Here is an 18,505-nt window from a genome sequence, read left to right as displayed (position 1 = left end):
GAGTTGGAGGGTATAGAGAGGGAACCGGTGTGTGTGATATTAAGGCCAGAGCCATCTCCAATGAGGACAGAATCATTGCCATGATAGGGTTGATGAAGGGCAAGATTGTTAAGATCACTCGTCATATGGTGGGTAGCACCGCTATCCATGAGCCACGACGAGTGTGTAGGCGGAGCACCAAGTGCGAGATGAGCTCGAGGTTGCCATGGCGGAAAGTTGGGAGAGACAGTGTTGTTGTTGGTGCCGTAGGTGACCAATTGGGAGCAACGCCTTGCACTATGACCATAAACTCCACCCAACTGACATTTCCCTTGATACCCGCCTTGTTGTCCGCTTTGAGAGTTACGGTTGTTGCGGTTGTCCTTGAAGTTGTTGTAGGAGTTGTTCGATTGTTGCTTGCTCCAAGGTTGAGATGAACGGTTGTTGTGAGAATGATTACGGCCTTGGGATTTCGTGGAGGCAACATTTGCAGTGATAGGGATGTTAGGAGATGCCGTGGAGGTCGTGAGAAGCTTGGCTTCTTTGTTGATGAGCTTTTCGTGAACTTCAGTTATCGACGGCGTGGTGTCGCGACCCTCTAGTTGATTCGCTACAGATTTGTATTCCTCCGGCAAACCATCAAGTATATATTCCAGTTGATCTTCATGCTCGACAGGTTTTCCGAGAAGAGCTAACTGATCAAATCGAGTTGTGAGCCCTTGAATGTACTCATCAATGGTTTTATTACCTTTGGTCCAATTTTGAGTTGATGGCGAATCTGCTGGGAATGACCTCGACTGGGATTCGCATATGTGAGAGCAAGAGTTTTCCAGATGTCTGCAGCGGTCTTAGATTTGGAGACAAGAGGCTGAACAGTCACCGAAATAGCACCGATGAGCCCGCTGTAAATGAGTCGATCTTGGCGTTTCCATAAGGAGTACGCTGGATTTGGAGAGGTGACGTTGTTGGTTGTCACTGTCGGCGGTGGAGCAGATGTGTTTTTTTTCGGCTGCCTCTCTTCTTCTAGATCTCGTCTCTCCTCTTCTTTTTCTTCTTCTTCTTCTTTTCTCTTTCCTCTTACACCTGTCAATCTCTTTTCTATCAATGGCTCATCAGCCAGCCGAAACCTATATGGTTTCTGTATAAAAATCCTAAACCTATAATAGTCTAATAAAAATCCTATATGGTTTCTGTATATATACAAGTCATGCGTGTCAAATTTTTCTCAGCTACTTCCTCCATTTTATTAGCATCGGGAAAAGGAACTTCTACATCCAAAATACAGCCGGCATGAAGTGGTGGCAATGGAGTGGCTGGTTCAAGAAATCCTCAAATTCAAATGCTTCTCAACCCACAATCTTTAACTTCTTATGGTAAAGACCTCTCTTACTATATATTTAATGTTCCAAGACACATGTAGACCCTCAAATATACAAATAACTACCATTTGTAGACTCTCTCTCTCTCTCTCTCTCTCTCTCTCTCTCTCTCTCTCTCTCGTCACTTTATTCTTCCTATCCGCCGTTGATTTGCATGAATATTTTCCGGCGAACCGTGAGGAGTCACGCGACGACCTACCTATCAAATTGAAGTCCCGAGTGTCAGTTTTCCAACAAGATCAAGTTTGTTTAGATCGGAGATCTGTGCCAGGAGTTATAGTTATTTTCATGTCAGTGTCAAATCTACCCAAAGTGGAGGAAAAAGTGTATCTTCTTCCAGAAAGGCATTTGTGATGACTTGTTGCTTCACCCTCTCTTTCATGCATGTGTATTTGTAGTTATTCTTTTATTAAACTAAAGCTTAGATCTGTTTGTTAGGGTTTATAGAACTGTTAGGATCTGGATCTCTATTGATTGATTGTTGATGACTGATGGTTGATGGTGGAATGATACACAAGTGAAATGAATTGGATCTGAAACTATGAAACCCTAAAAAAAAACACATTGGTTGATGATCTGTTGTTCTTTCTAGGATTATGTTACACTCACCATGGAATATGCATTTTAAGAAAAGAAAGGTTTAATATTAAAAAGGATTATTATTTGGTGGTTGTTATTATTGTGTGAGATAATATAACTGTTAGAACCCCCCATTTATCCTTGTGTGGTTTGTTGGTCTTGTTTGATGGTTGAGTGGCGGATGAGTATATAGGTTGTTAGAGGAGAATCTTGCATGTCCTGTCATAAAAATACATAAATGAATTAATCAAAATACAATTTCTATGAAGAGAAAAGACAACCACAACCACATGCAATCTAGCTGGACAATCACATTACCATATGGAATATGAGATTAATCCACTAATTAATTCCCACCACCCTCACACTGATAATCATATGAAACCTAAAATATACTTTGATTACTTTCACATAGTCAGTCTCTCCAAACAACAAATAGGAGTGTCGTGAAGAGAGAAGAACCGACTCACTCACAGAATATCGTCGCTTCTTTCAACTTAGAGAAAGAAAGAAAAATAAAACAATATAACCGAAAGTCTCTTTCGTTTATCTTCTCTCTTGAAGACTCAAAAGTTTTCTTGTTGTTATTCTTGTTGGGAGGGAAATGGGGTCAATGTTTCATGCTTTTATGTACCCATTGTTTGGTTTTGATCATATGATTCAGTATTTTCATTTAGCCAATATATACTCGGAACTACATGTGATAAGTCGGAGTCATTTGCCCCTAATAAGTTTTATCAAATTGGTGTAACTTATTAAAGCTCAATATTAATGCCTCCATTCATAAAATTATATATGCTCCTATTTATTTATTTAGGTTTTCAAAGAAGAAAAATTCTAGTTCCGCCATTGATACTAGCAGAGAAATGTTTCAAGATCCCCTTTCGTGCTTCCTAAAAAATCTCAGAAATAATTTGAATCTCTCAATTTGTTCCCAAATAGCATTGTCTTTGACCCTGTTACTCTCCCTCATGTGGAAGGTATCCCACTTGGCGCCAACTCGGATTTCCCAAACATGACCGAGAAAGTCATATCAGATTCAATAGCAATCAAATCGAAGGAAAATGTTTGTGCTTTAAAATTTCACCTAATATTTTACGATTTTGTTGGTTGGATTCTGTAAGTAGCAAAAGAGTTTGTAATAAAGAATGCGAGTGAAAAAGTGCAGAGAAAAACAAAATTTGATGGCTGTCGCGCGAAGGAGAGTTTTATACTTTCATGGATAAATGTTACAATCCGACCTTGGATTTCCCAAACGTCGGTTTGTTTCCGATTCTTAATTCCGGTCTAGTTTAATGTTTGGTTATTTATTTTGGGACTTCTTTATTTATTTTCATTTCAAAAGCTCATAAGCCTAAATAAGTGAAACCTTAGCTATAAATACATTCTAATCTTTTTACAAAGAAAAAATTCTAACCCCTCTCTCTCTCTCTTTCTAACCTCTCTCTCTCTCTCTCTCTCTCTCTCTTTCTAACCTCTCTCTCTCTCTCTCTCTCTCTCTCTAACCCCTCTCTCTCTCTCTTTTCTAACCTCTCTCTCTCTCTCTCTCTCTCTCTCTCTCTCTCTCCATTCATGTCAGAACAAAAGATAACGACTTGCCTGAATGCGTCAACGTATTTTCAACATCACTCTCATCATATCAAATCTCCGTTTCTTCACTAAACGGATAATGGCTTTGTTTAAAAATTATGTTTCTATGTAATGTAGGGCATCACAAAAGCATAGGGCATCAGTCCAGTGGTCCCTTCTGGTGATTTTTTTTGTGCTGAAAGCCCCTTCTGGTGCTTAGACATCCTCGAGATCAAAACCCTGCAGCAAGTAATCATCAATTACCAAATTAGTTTTGCGCTTTTCCTCTAGTTTTCATAAAGATATAGGGTCAAAATAAGGATCTACCGTGTGGTTAAGGGTTAATTTTGTGTACAATGGTAGTTATCTCCACACCAAATCACAATTACCAAAAGTCCAAACTCTAAACAAAAAGACAATTAGAAAATACCTCGGGTTCATTCGCTTATTCCAACTGCCCATGGATAAACGTCACCGGCTCTGTAATCTGAAACGGCATATTCTCTCTGCTTTGAATTTTGGCGATGGATGTCTTCTTATCGATTTAGGTTTAGATATATATATATATATATACATATGCCTCTTTTATATAATAAGATTATAAAAATTAATGAAGACAGATTTTTATTACAAATAAAAGAAAATACAAGACTTTTTTTTGGTAAAAGAAAGAAACAAGACATGAATTGTTCTGTAGACCAAAACAAATATGTTTTACTGTATCTAAAAAGCAAAGAAGCAAGCATGATTTGGCGAATTAAAAAGAAACTTCTCAAGTGATCAACATGATCAGTCGTCAAAAGCCCATTGGTTTTCTCTGCAAACCTCTGCTTCTTCCTTGGGTGTGTAATCGTTCTCGACGTTAAAAAAAGTGCGAATCTCATCAATAGTTCTGGTATGGATCACATGAGCAACTGTTTTGCAAGTGAGAGTCCGAAGGCTTTGGATGTTCAGATGATAAGCAGCAAGAGTCAGGTTCAAGAGGGTGGAGTCATCTATACTTTTCGCAAACTCAGTGTCCCAGTTCTTGAGCTCCTCAGAAGAGTCATCACCATCACCATGGAGTCATCGACGACGACATGTTTCTTACAATACTCGATCACTTTGGCGAGGATCTGGCCGGTGACATTTTCAAGAGAGATTTCGTTACCGACACAGCTATCTTCAACCATGTGAGTTATGGTCTGCGACTCGAGTGCCACCAATTCTTCAACCTCAAAGGTCTTGCCATCTGAGCTCTTCAACACAATCTTCTTCTCCGACATCGTTTCTTGTTTGTGAGGAGATTGATGAAAAAGGTTTGGAGTTAGGATACTTGATGTGAAGAATGACACAAAGTATGATCTATATTTATAGGATAATTCAGTTGGTGAATATGCAAATTAACTTGTACATTATTTTGTTTTGACCAAAAAAATAATGCGAGGAAATATCATTCTGGTCTCCCAAACAAGGATAATTAAGTTGGTGAATATGGAAATTAAAATGTACATTATTTTGTGTTGACCAAAAAAAGATGATGGAAATATTGTTATGGCTTCCCAAACAAGGAAAAAGGAATGAAAATGAAGTAGCTGGCCACAACAATATATGTGAGGAAATATGATTATGTTTTCAATTTTGCGTTTACAGGAAGGCTAATTATGAGAAATTCATTAATCTCTTCAATTCAAAAACAAAACAAAAAATTTCATTTATCTTTATGATTCATCTCTATGTTAGAAGAAAAGATCTTTGGTTGAATAAATGAAAGGGCAATAATTTAACTTTCTGCGAAGCTCTTTGGATGTTTAAACGCTAAATTTATGAAAGTGTAATACTTATGTACGTAACTTCTGCGAAGCTCTTTGGATGTTTAACCGCTAAATTTCTGAGGCTTGTGCGTGGTCAATAAAATACGTATTTTGTTTTGATTTCAAAACACCTTTCTTTGATCTTCAATATTCTTTTTTTTCTCGTTTAGGGTTTAGTTCCAAAATCAAATTTTCGCTATTTAAACAGAGTTTCCTTGTTTCTTACGTGTCTTTTTTAGGGTTTATTTCTAAAATCATATTTCTGGTTCTCTCGTCGAGGTAAGTTTCCATCATTTCTTCATGGATTTTGTTTCCACAATTTTCAATAATCAGTATATTTCTCGTTTAGATTTCGATCTAAACTTCCAAATTCAATTCTTTAAAATATTGTTAACTAACCCTCCTATATGAAGTTTGGAACTACGCAGAAACTAATGAATTATAACGATGTTACTAGGCATGTTCGAGAAGCTTAAAGCAAGGTTGTTTGACTTGCTAAATATCCTGATCCTTAAGGGTTAACTACACAAACATTCTACATGGAAGTAGCTTTTTTCTTTTTGTTATTTGAGGCATCAAACAAAAGAAACATACAAGGAAAGCCTATTAATATATTAGCCATCAACTTCTAACAACAGTAGACCTCACAGGTCAGTGTCCAATAAATTAATTGACGATTACAGGTCAATATTGCTCGATATTGAGAACTTATTCAATGAATCAAATAAGAAGTTTACATATTCAACCAAACAAATTGAAACTCCTAGAAGCTACCGATCCAAATCGTAAACAGAAAACAAAAAATTACAAGTGTCTTATGATTGGTTTAGTAACTTTCTTTTGCATTTTTTAGTAGAAATAAAAGTGCATATCGCTTTTTAGTGTTCATTTTGCAGACTTTTAATCATGAAAATGGAAGCTTCCATTCAACTTTTATCAAGCCATCTCATTCACACCATCATATTTACTGTTTAATACTCTCGAGCGAACTAGTTTGACTACTAAGTTTGTAGTGGATTTAGCGAATTTGAAATTGACAAATTGCCAAAATCAAATCTGTTCAAACAACAAAACACCACCATGTCTCGTTTCGGAAAAACATTAAAAAAAAAAAATGCGCCATACTTGAGAAGCGTTTTATAGATGCTTGCAAACTTTTATTGCTGTATAATATTATTTTCATCATTTTATACTGTTTTTGGTATCATTCAAGGAAAAAAAAATTCTTTAAATCTAGTAATAAAACAAATATGTGTTATCTTCTATATATTTATATATCACTTAACGATGTTAGCTTCTAATGATGGGTGAATAACTTACAAAGCCTGTGGGATATTTCACATGGTTAGACTCAACTTTGTTTTCGTCCGATAAAGGAACAAGTGGTTCAAAGCAATGCCATGTGAGCCCATAAATGGATGAACTTGTCATAGAATTGGACTGAGGATGTAAACATGAAATCTATCAAATTTTGTATCTAAATTTTCATGGCATCTTTTTTCAGTTTTTATTATAAGATCATTGTACATACTTATTCAAATTTCATAAGTTTTTAACACTTAAAGTGCTATAAAAAAGTAATATACTGTACATAACAATTTAGTTTTTGTACAGTAAAACCGTATATGTTTATGAATGGTACACAAAAAACAAAACTGAGAATATTTTCATCATTTATCAAATAGTAAAAAATATAAAATTATAAAACTTATCAAGTTCCCAATTTCCAAATTATTAGGTCAATGGTAGTTTACATTGTTAAAAGCTATAGAAAAGTTATTGAGTTCAATATTTATGATTCAATGGTTGATATAGATTTCAGTTATCTCTGAAATATATATAGATAAGTCTGAAATATATATGGACATTAGAGAAACCAAGATTATTGTTTCTAGTGACAAAGTATTCTAAAAGGATCCTGTTAGAGCCCACTAAATCTCACTGGATCAAAGGCGGAAGCGGATTCATTTGGAGAGGTGTGGGGGGCGAAGCACCCTACGCTACGGTTTCCTTATTGGGTTTGATTTAGGTTTTCCTTTATCGGGTGGATTTGGGAGTCGGGTTTTTGGGATTATAAATACAAAGTTTATTGTAATTATTTACTCACACAATTAATAAAAAAACCCTAAATGGGTGTTTGCCTCAATTTGTGATTTCTCTCTATTGTTTATTGTTTTCTTCGCGCTTGATTCACAACAAATGGTATCAGAGCTCTAGGTTTTTCCGATGTACCTAGGTTCGATGGAAAAGGGAATTTCGGTCTGTGGCAAAGTCGAGTCAAGGATCTCCTGACGCAGCAAAGTATGAAGAAGGCGTTATTAGAGAAGAAGCCGGATAAGATCGAGAAGGATGATTGGTATGATATGCAGGATCAAGCTGTTTCGACGATTCGACTTTGTCTCTCTGATGATATCACCAATCAGGTGATGAACATCACAACTTGCAAGGAGATGTGGGATATGTTAGAGAAGATGTACATGTCAAAATCATTATCCAGCAAGCTGTATCTGAAACAGAAGTTGTATGGGTTGAAGATGGCAGAGTCAGGCGATCTTATTGCTCATGTCAACAACTTCAACCAAATCATTGGAGATCTGGAGCATATTGAGGACGAGGATAAAGCCATGATCTTGCTGTGTTCTCTTCCTCCTCAGTTCGAGACTTTGGTGACAGCAATTACAGTCGAAAAAACGACTATATCGCTGGAGACGGTTTGTACTTCGCTGCAATCCCATTGGGAAAGGCAGCAGAACATTACAAATGGTGGACAAGTCTCAAGGTGATGGTTTGTACATGAATAGCAACCAGCAACAAGGAAGGCAAGAAAAGAAGCAGGATGGAAGTAAAAGGGACAAGTCGAAGTCTAAGCCAGGGAAAAATTTGATGTGCTTTGGTTGTGGTCAAAAAGGCCATTATCGAAGGGATTGTCCTAACAGAAAACAGAACGTAGACTTGGTTCTGCAAACATGGTTCAGAAGGAGGATTCAGATGACAGTGTAGGCGATTTGTTGGTTGTGACATTTGGTGATCACACAGACTCTTGGATACTATATACGAGTGCATCATTCCATATGACTCCTCACAGAGAATGGTTTTAGACGTATAGGAGTGAAACATGGGCTCTGTTCAGTTGGAAAACGACATGTCATGTGGTGTCGTTGGTACTGGAGAGGTCAAGTTTCGTATGCATGATGGCATCATCCAGAACATTGACTGATGTTAGGCATATTCCAGGGATTACGAAGAATTTGGTCTCTTTAGGTACTCTTCACAAAAACAAATTTAGACTCAGAGGTGATGAAGATGAAGACTTTTTGAAGGTTTGTAAAGGATCTATGGTGGTGATTAAAGGGAAGATGACAGCTGGGAACGTTTACAGGATGTTAGGGAGTGTGGTTGTAAGTGGAGCTGCAACTGCTCTGTTTGAATCTGATAGCACAACTCTTTGGCATAGCGCCTGGGGCATATAGGAGAGCATGGTTTTCTTGAACTCCATAAAAGGGGTCTTCTGGATGGTTTAAAGAATTACAAGATGGATTTCTGCAAGTTCTGTGTGATGGAAAAGCAGTCCAAAGTTTCATTCAAGACAAGACAACACACGACAAAGGGTATTTTAGACTATGTCATTCTGATGTATGGGGTCCAACTCGGGAACTGTCATTGGGAGGGTCTAGGTACTTCGTCATCTTCATTGATGACTTCTCTAGGAAGGTTTGGGTGTACTTCTAAAGCAGAAATCTGAAGTTTTTGCCAACTTCAAGGTTTGGAAGGCTGAAGTCGAAAATCAGGTAGAGAAGAAGGTTAAGTATCTAAGATCAGATAATGGCCCAGAATATACTGATGGAGAGATCCAGAAGTTCTGTGAGGAGCATGACATTCAAAGACACTTCACTGTCAGGAAAACACCACAACAAAACGGTGTCAGTGAGAGGATGAACCAAACTATTACAGAAAAAGAAAGGTGTTTGAGGTTGAATGCAGGGCTTCCTAAGCAGTTCTGGGCAAACGCAGTAAACATGGCGGTGTATCTCATCAATAGGTCGCCTAGGAGTTCTCTAAAAGGGAAGGTAGCTGAAGAGATTTGGACTAGGACAGATATTGATCTGTCAAACTTGAAGATATTTGAATGTCCAGCTTACATGCTGGTTCCAAGTGATGAAAGATCAAAAATGGATTCAAAATCTAAGAAGTGCATATTTCTGGATTTTGGAAAAAGTGTGAAAGGCTTCAAGTTATATGATCATGTTGATAAGAAGAGGGTATTCAGTCGAGATGTGGTCTTTGATGAGCAGTATATGGTGGAGCAGGCGAGATCAGATCGAGTTCCTGTGATCATTGAGACTGAAACGGATTCTGGTACATCACAGGAGGAGTCTAGTGAGACTAGACTAGCAGCAGGACGTGATGGGCAACCTGTTGAGGTGGAGCAGGACGTTCAACATGGAAAAGCAGAGGAGAGTTTGGTACTTCAAAGACCAAGGCGCATCATTAAACCGCCTGAAAGATTAGGATTTGAAGACATGGCGAGTTATGCTTTGATGGTTGGTTCAGGTGATCCAGCAAATTTTCGAGAGGCTATCTCAAGTCTTGAGAAAGATTTCTGGATTGGAGCTATGACAGAAGAGAATGAGAGCCTGGACAGAAATCAAACATGAGATCTAACGCCTTTACCAAAAGGCAAGAGGGCGATAGGATGCAAGTGGGTTTTCAAGATAAAACCTGGGATGTCTGAGAAGGAACCAGTTAAGTACAAGGCAAGGTTAGTGGCAAAGGATTACTCACAGAGGAAAGGGGTTGATTATGACAAAATATTCTCCCCTGTGGTGAGGCACACTTCTATTTAGAGATGTGCTGGGTTTAGTAGCAAGCTGGGATTTCTCTCTTGATCAGATGGATGTAAAGACAGCATTTCTTCATGGAGATCTGGACGAAGAGATCTATATGGAGCAACCAGAGGGATTTGTGAAACCAGGAGAGGAGAAGCTTGTGTGCAGACTTAAAAAGTCTCTGTATGGATTGAAGCAGACTTCTAGGCAATGGTACAAACGTTTTGACTCCTACATGGTGAAGATTGGCTACACAAACTGTGAGTATGACTGCTATGTCTATGTAAGGTATCTGGACGACCATTCTCCCACATACCTACTGCTTTATGTTGATGATATGCTCATTGCTGCGAGAGATATGAAGGATATTGCTAAGCTGAAAGAATTATTTAAGAATAGTTCGATATAAAGGATCTTGGTGCTGCAAAAAAGATCTTTGAGATAGAAATTCGCAGAGAAAGAAGCTCAAGGAGATTATGGCTTTCTCAAAAGAGCTATATTCAGAAGATTGTAGACAGGTTTGACATGAGAGATGCAAAGGCAGTGTCTACACCTTTGGCGATGCACTTCTCACTTTCAGCGATGCAGTATCCTAAGTCTGATCAAGAGATCAGAGATATGTCAAAGGTCCCTTATACAAGTGCATTTGGCTGTTTGATGTATGCTATGGTGTGCACTAGACCTGATTTAGCACAAGCAGTTAATCAAGTGAGCAAGTATATGTCCAATCCTGGAAGAGAACACTGGAAAGCCGTCAAATGGATTTTCAGATATTTAAAGGGTACAACCGATCTTGGGCTTATGTTTGATTGTCAAGAGTGTGGCTCAGTTGTGGGATATGTTGATTCAGATTATGTTGGTGATCTTGACACAGAAGGTCTACTACAGGGTATGTCTTTACTCTTGTTGGAGGTCCTATTTGTTGGAGATCTGTGCTACAATCTGTTGTGGCAATGTCTACCACAGAAGCTGATTATATGGCTATGGGAGAAGCAGCTAAGGAGTCACTTCGGGTTAAAGGATTTGTGACAGAATTGGGTATTGACAAGGTGGAGTTCAGCTATACAGTGATAGTCAGAGTGCTTTGTCTCTAGCCAAGAACCCCGTATACCAAGCAAGGATGAAGCACATTCATATCAGATTTCATAAAATCAGAGAGTTGTCTGCATATGGAGAAGTCTTGTTGGAGAAGGTGCACGCGTCAAAGAATGCAGCTGATATGTTGACCAACTTACTGCGGAAAAGTTCAAGCATTGCTTGGATTTGCTCCATGTTTTCAAGTGCTAAAGAAGATGAAATTCCCCCCGGAAGTGATTGGAGTTTGGAGGTGATTTTTATGGAGATTCTTTGTCAAGGTGGAGATTATTGTTTCTAGTGACAAAGTATTCTAAAAGGGCTCTACTAAACCCCACTGGCCTCATTGGGTCAAAGGCGGACATGGATTCATTTGGGAGGGGGGGTGTGGGGGGGAGGGGGGGTGAAGCCTCCCACATTACATTTTCTTTATTGAGCTTGATTTAGGTTTTCCTTTATCGGGTGGGTTTGAGAGTCGGATTTTTGGGTTATAAATACAAGGCTTAGGGTTTGTAATTATTCATTCACATAATTAATAAAAAAAAAATTGTAAATGGGTGTTTGACTCAATTTGCGATTTCTCTCTATTGTTTATTGCTTTTTTCGTGCTTGATTCACACCAAAGATGATACTTGGACTGAAGATATCATGGATGAAAAATCTGTATCTAAATTATTAGGTCTATGGTAATTTACATAGTTAGAACCTTTCAAAAGTTATTGAATTCAATGTTGATTTAATGGTTAGTATAGATTTCACTCGTCTCTGGAATATATGGACATTGAAGAACCATTAAAAGATAGATATAAGGAAGATGAACGCATACTTTGAAAAAGTCTAATTGGATGGTGAAGAAAAATGGCTGAAATGAATCTGGCAATTGAGGCCACTTAGTATTACAAAGCAACGAGAGAACAAAAAACAAAGATGAAAGTTCTCTTGAAAGGTTCTAGTACGTAGTTTTATCTTTCGAAAGAGATTCATAGATGAGGATACCCAAACGCACTAAACACAATATCACAGAAGTATAGGGCACAAAAGTATAGGGTATCAGTCCAGTGGTCCCAACTGGTGCTCGCTAAGACATCCTCGAGTTCAAAACCTTGCAGCAAGTAATCATCAATTTGCAAATTAGTTTTGCGCTTTTCTCTAGTTTTTATAAAGATATAGGGTCAAAATAAAGATCTAGCGTGTGGTTAAGGGTTAATTTTGTGTACAATAGTAGTTATCTCCACACCAAATCACAATTACCAAACTCTAAACAAAAAGACAATTAGAAAATGTACCTCGGATTCATTCGCTCGACGCCAATGGATAAACGCCACCCGATCTGTAATTTCAAATGGCATATTCTCTCTGCTTTGAAAGTTTGGCGATGGATCTTCTTCTTATCGATTTAGGTTTAGATATATATGCCTCTTTAATATAATAAGATTTTAAAAATTAATTCAGACATATTTTATTTAAAATAAAAGAAAATACAAGACTTTCTTTTTGGTAAAAGAAAGAAACAAGACATGAATTGTTCTGTAGACCAAAACAATTAGGTTTTATTGTATCTAAAAAGCAAAGAAGCAAGCATGACTTGGCGAATTAAAAAGAAACTTGATCACGATCAGTCGTCAACAGCCCAACTGTTTTCTTTGCGAAACTGTGCTTCTTCCTCGGGTGTGTAATCGTTCTCGGCGCTAAAAAAAGTGCGAATCTCTTCAACAGTTTTGGTTTCAATCACACGAACAACTGTTTCGCAAGTAAGATCAAGAAGGCTTTCGATGTTTAGATAATCAGCAGCCAAAATAAGGTGAAAAAGCGTGGATTGATCCATATTTTTCATAAACTCAGCATCCCAGTTCTTGAGCTCCTCAGAAGAGACACCATCACCATCGACGACGACGTGTTTCTTGCAATACTCGATCACTTTGGCAAGGATCTGGCCGGTGACGTTTTCAAGAGGGATTTCGTTACCTACACAGCTATCTTCAACCATGTGAGCGGCTACGGTCTGTGACTGGAGAGCCACCGCTTCTTCAACCTCAAAGGTCTCGCCATCTGAGCTCTTTAACACAATCTTCTTCGACATCGTTCCTTGTTCGTGAGGAGACTGATGAAAAAAATATGGAGTTGGAATACTTTGATGTGAAGAATGACACAAAGTATGAACTATATTGGTGAATATGTTGGTGAATATGGAAATTAACATGTACAGTATTATGTGTTGACCAAACAAAAGATGCGAGGAAATATTATTATGGCCTCCCAAACAAGGATAATTACGTTGGTGAATATGGAAACTAACATGTACCTTATTTTGTGTTGACCAGAGAAAAGATGAAGGAAATATCATTATGGCCTCCCAAACAAGGAAAAAGGAATGAAAATGAAGAAGCTGGCCACAACAATGTATGTGAGGAAATATGATTATGTTTTCAATTTTGCGTTTACAGGAAGGCTAATTATGAGAAATTCATTAATCTCTTCAATTCAAAAACAAAACAAAAAATTTCATTTATCTTTATGATTCATCTCTATGGTAGAAGAACAGATCTTTGGTTGAATAAATGAATGGGTAATTATTTAACTTTCTGCGAAGCTCTTTGGATGTTTTACCGCTAAATATTTGAGGCTTTTGTGCGTGTCTCGTGTTTTGTTTTGATTTCAAAACACATTTCCTTGATCTTCAATATTCTAATTTGTTTCTTCTTGTTTAGGGTTTAGTTCCAAAATCAAATTTCTTCTAATGAATATGATTGAGTTTCCTTGGTCGCTATTTAAACAGAGTTTCCTAATTTCTTACGTGTCTCGCTTAGGGTTAGTTCCAAAATCATATATTTAGCTCTTCGTCGAGTTAAGTTTCCGTTTTTTCTTCATGGATTTTGTTTCCACAATCTTCCATAATCAGTTTATTTCTCGTTTAGATTTCTATCCAAACTTCCAAAGTTAATATTTCAATTCTTGTCTTATCAACTAATCCTCCTATATGAAGTTTGGAAACTAAGCAGAATCTTCTTTGAATGTCTTATAATGGTGTTACTAGGCATGTTCGAGAAGCTTGAGCCAAGGTTGTTTGACTTTCTAAATATCCCGATCCTTAAGGGTTAACTACACAAACATTCTACATGGAAGTAGCTTTTCTTTTTGTTATTTGGGGCATCAAATTAACAAAAGAAACGTACAAATAAAGACTACTAATTAGCCATCAATTCTAACAACAGTAGACCTCAGAAGTCATTGTCCAATAAGTTAATTGAAGATTACAGGTCATTGCTCGATATTGAGAACGTATTCTTGCGTTAAAAGCTTAGGATTTTAACTTAGGACGAGAATGTTTTATTTTTTTATTTCTAATATAAGTTGCATTTATCTTTTTTGTTTATATATAATTTGTTTTTGTTATTTATTTTTTTTAAATCAAAAAATTGTTATCATATTATAATCTTAAACAGTAAAATTTGTATATTAGTAGAATAAGAGTATGCGTTAATTAAGTATACATTGATCTAATGTTAATTATAAACTTTGTTATTATGTGAATTTAGATTTACACATAAAAAAATCTATATATATCTATGAATTTGCTAATCCATCCATTTAGTTGTCTTAAATCATTTTTAATATCTTATATGTTTTGACAAACTAACCCGTATAAGACTATAATTATAATTGTATAACCCTATAAATATTTACTAATATGGAATATTTGGACCAATTGATTATGAAAAAATATAATAAGATATTTATTTATTATTTGTGCTATTTTAAAATATATATATATATATATAAACTGGCTAACATGTTAGTTTAATTGTCTCAAATCATCTTAATATCTTACATGTTTTAATAATTAACTCATGGACCTTAAATATATATATATATAACTCTAATCAGCTCGATCATAAATATTGTATAATATAAATATTTATTAATCTCAAATATTTAATATTTTAGACTAATTGATTATGATAAAATACGATAAAATATTTATTTACTATGCATTTTTATAAAAATATTATTTAAATTTAAAATTTTAAATTAAATCTCTCCTGTATTTAAGAAATTTTTAAAGTATTAAAATTATTATCTAAATTTTCGTAATAAAATTTAGTTATAATTTATTTTTGAATTTTTTGAATTTAAATTAAATTGAATGCAAATTTTTGTAATTAAATTTAATTAAATTTCTAATAATTTGAAATTTAAATTAAAGATGAGCTAGATTTTAGGAAATCTAAAAATATCTAAATTAATAACTAATTTTCGGAAATTAAATATAAAAATAAAATAAATATTATAAAAAAAACTTTAGGAGTGTTTGGATGCAAGCACTAAATGTGCTTCTGTTTTAATAGAATAGATTCTTTTTTCCTCTTCTTGAACGTTTGTTAGTACTTAGTTGTATTAACACTAACGGAGTGTTAAGTACCAGTTTAACATAGTTGTATTTTGGCACAATTTAAAATCGTTTGGTTTTTAAGATTTTAATAATAGATTTTGAGCAAAGCAATTTTTTCAAGTCCATTATTATAATGGAAGCTACCATTCAACTTATATTAAGCCATCTCATTCACACCATCATATTTACCGTTTCATCCTCTCAAATGAACTAGTTTACTAAGAAGTGGATTTTGCAAATTTAAATTAGATAAATTGCCAAAATCAAATCTATTCAAACAACGAAATAGCACGACGTCTTGTCGGGAAAAAAAAAATCATACTTGAGAAGCATTTTATAGATGCTTTCAAACTGCTAATGCTCTATAATATTGTTTTCATCATTTTTGTTCTCTATCTTTCAATGCAAAACAAATTCTTTATATTTAGTAATAAAAAAAAATGTTCTCTTCTATATATGTTATCTTCTAATGATGGGTGTATAACTTTGGTTTTAATGATGGGTTTATAAAGCAATGGTTAGATTCAACTTTGTTTTAATGCGATCAAAGAACTCACCTGATTCAAAAGCAATGGCATGTGAGCCCAGACATGGATGAAACTTGGGGGTTTGGCTAGATCATATCTATATCATAAGTCAAGTGAATTCTGGTGCCACTTCATTATTTTGGCATGATAATTGGACATTGCTTGGTCCCCTAATTGACATAACAGGATGTGTTGGCCCATCTGTTACGGGAATTCCATCAATGGCAACAGTTTTCCAAGTTATATCCAATGGGCTGTATCTTCTTCTTGCAACCAGATTATCACCCTTCTCCGAGCTTGCTTACCAAATCATGTTCCAGATCTCGCTCACAGTGCACCTGATATTTACTTGTGGTGTCATTTACCAACTGATAAACCTGGTACGTTTTCCACATCTCGCACTTGGGAATCGCTGCAACCTATTCTCCCTAAGGTCACTTGGTCAAAGCTTTGCTGGTTTAAGCAACGTATTCTGAAGCATGCTTTTCTAATGTGGGTAACTCTAAGAAATAGGCTTATTACCAGAGACAAGTTGATAAGAATAAGATGGGGGCTGGATGTCTCCCTGGATTTTTTATTATGTGCATCTGAGCCAGAAAATTCAGATCACCTTCTCTCTGGTTGTGCCTTCTCCACTGAAATTTGGTCATCTCTCTTCTTTACCCGAGTCTTACAGCTCCAACATCTGTGCAAACACTTGTTATTTGAGACAATAATCACACCATCAATGGCAAGGTCAAGTCGCTTTGTAGACTTGGTTTACAAGTGGTTATCTATACCCTATGGAAGGAACATGTTACATACTTAAGAGATGTGTACCTTTAACTCATTAATCAAGGAATCAAGGTCATACTTCAAGCTAAGCTTGCGGGATTGGACCAACAACCAAATCAAAGTATAAATGGACCACTCTCGGAGAACTCAAATTCATACTTAACTACTTGGTTTAGATACTTCCAATTCTATATTTAGTGAATGTTCTCCTCGTCTTATCTTGCTTCACAAGAGTTTCAATTATTATTACTGTTGTAAAATTGTATTCCAGTCAGTTATATGTTGTAGGGAAGATGGAATAAAAGCAAAATAAATTATATAAAAAAAACCAATAAATGACAGAAAGTGTCAGAGAATTAGACTCAATCAATTTCAATGGTGAATATATATTTCATTTATCTCGAGAATATATATAGACGTTGAAGGGGAAAGATCTAATTCAGTACCAAAAAAAAAAAGCCTACCAGTGCGTATATATATAACTCTCAAGTTTATCCTGATTCAAAAAATCATGAATAAAGCGAGTCAAACAAAAGAAAACGATATATAGCCACTCGAACTCAAAGCATGAAAGCTGATAGGAACACCAAACCTAGAAGATTACTTGGATTTTCTCAAATTGTACGTCAATATCTTCTTTGGTCATAACTTGTCATCACCAAGGTTAATTGTCAGGTTGACCATTTTCCCAGAATTCTTTGTGATCCAACGCTTCTATTTCATTAGCTACTTGGTTATGCATGGTTCGGCTGAAATTTTGCTCTCGTCAAATGAAGAAACCAAGTTATTTAAAAGCAATGGCATGTGAGGCTCAATAAATGGTTAGATTTCACTTATCTCTGAAATATATAAGGACATTAGAGAAACCATTACAAGATAGTAATTATATAAGGAAGATGAAGGCAGAGGAGAGATATTTGGACTAAAGATATCATAGATGAAAAATCTGTATCCAACTTATTAGGTCAATTGTAGTTTACATAGTTAAAACCTTTTTCAAAAATTATTGATTCAATGTTGATTTAAGTAATGGTTAATATAGATTTCACTTATCCCTGGAATATATGGACATTGGAGAAACCATAGAAAGATAGATATAAGGAAGATGAACGCATACTTTAAAACACTTAATTGGATAGGGAAGAAAAATGGCTGAAATGAATCTGGCTATTGAAGCCATTTAGTATTACAAAGCAAGGAGAAAACGAAAAACAAAGATGAAAGTTCTCTTGAAGGTTTTATAGTACGTAAATGTTTTATCTTTAGAAAAGATTCATAAATGAGGATACCCAAAATTTATGTTTTTATGTAGGGCATCACGAAAAGACTATAGTTCTAAGTCGGGATTGCGAGTTTTACTCTGGCCACCAGAATTGAAGAACATCAACCTTACAATAGGTCCCAATCATATTCCATCTTCATCATTCTGCCTTCCAGTAGTGTTCATTCTGCTCGGAATAGGAAAAAGATAAGGACTCATTTAAGAAACTGAGTATTACACTGAACCAAATCAGGGACAAATAGTAGTCTAATACAAATCATGTATGGTTTTTGTATATATACAAGTCTTGCGTGTCAAATATTGAATCCTGTTTCTCAAAAGCTCTTTACTGCA

The 18,505-nt window shown here is 35.8% G+C and overlaps 1 protein-coding gene and 1 pseudogene across 1 annotated transcript; both read right to left on the bottom strand.

The window, feature by feature from the left end:
- Window positions 1-4,295: 4,295 nt before the first annotated feature.
- On the bottom strand, window positions 4,296-4,771 carry LOC18011487 (annotated as a pseudogene).
- Window positions 4,772-12,814: 8,043 nt separating this feature from the next.
- LOC18011484 (SKP1-like protein 1A) lies at window positions 12,815-13,279 on the bottom strand. Its single transcript, XM_006393280.1, has one exon. The coding sequence runs from the start codon at window positions 13,277-13,279 to the stop codon at window positions 12,815-12,817; it is 465 nt and encodes a 154-aa protein (XP_006393342.1).
- Between the last annotated feature and the right edge of the window lie 5,226 nt (window positions 13,280-18,505).

The sequence above is a fragment of the Eutrema salsugineum genome, unplaced genomic scaffold, assembly GCF_000478725.1.
Source record: "Eutrema salsugineum unplaced genomic scaffold, Eutsalg1_0 scaffold_7, whole genome shotgun sequence".
Taxonomy (NCBI): Eukaryota; Viridiplantae; Streptophyta; class Magnoliopsida; order Brassicales; family Brassicaceae; genus Eutrema; species Eutrema salsugineum.
This window is presented reverse-complemented; position numbering and strand designations above follow the sequence as displayed.

Bases quoted from the DNA above. Each gene is read 5' to 3' on its own strand.
- LOC18011484 (XM_006393280.1), bottom strand. From the start codon at position 13,279: ATGTCGAAGAAGATTGTGTTAAAGAGCTCAGATGGCGAGACCTTTGAG.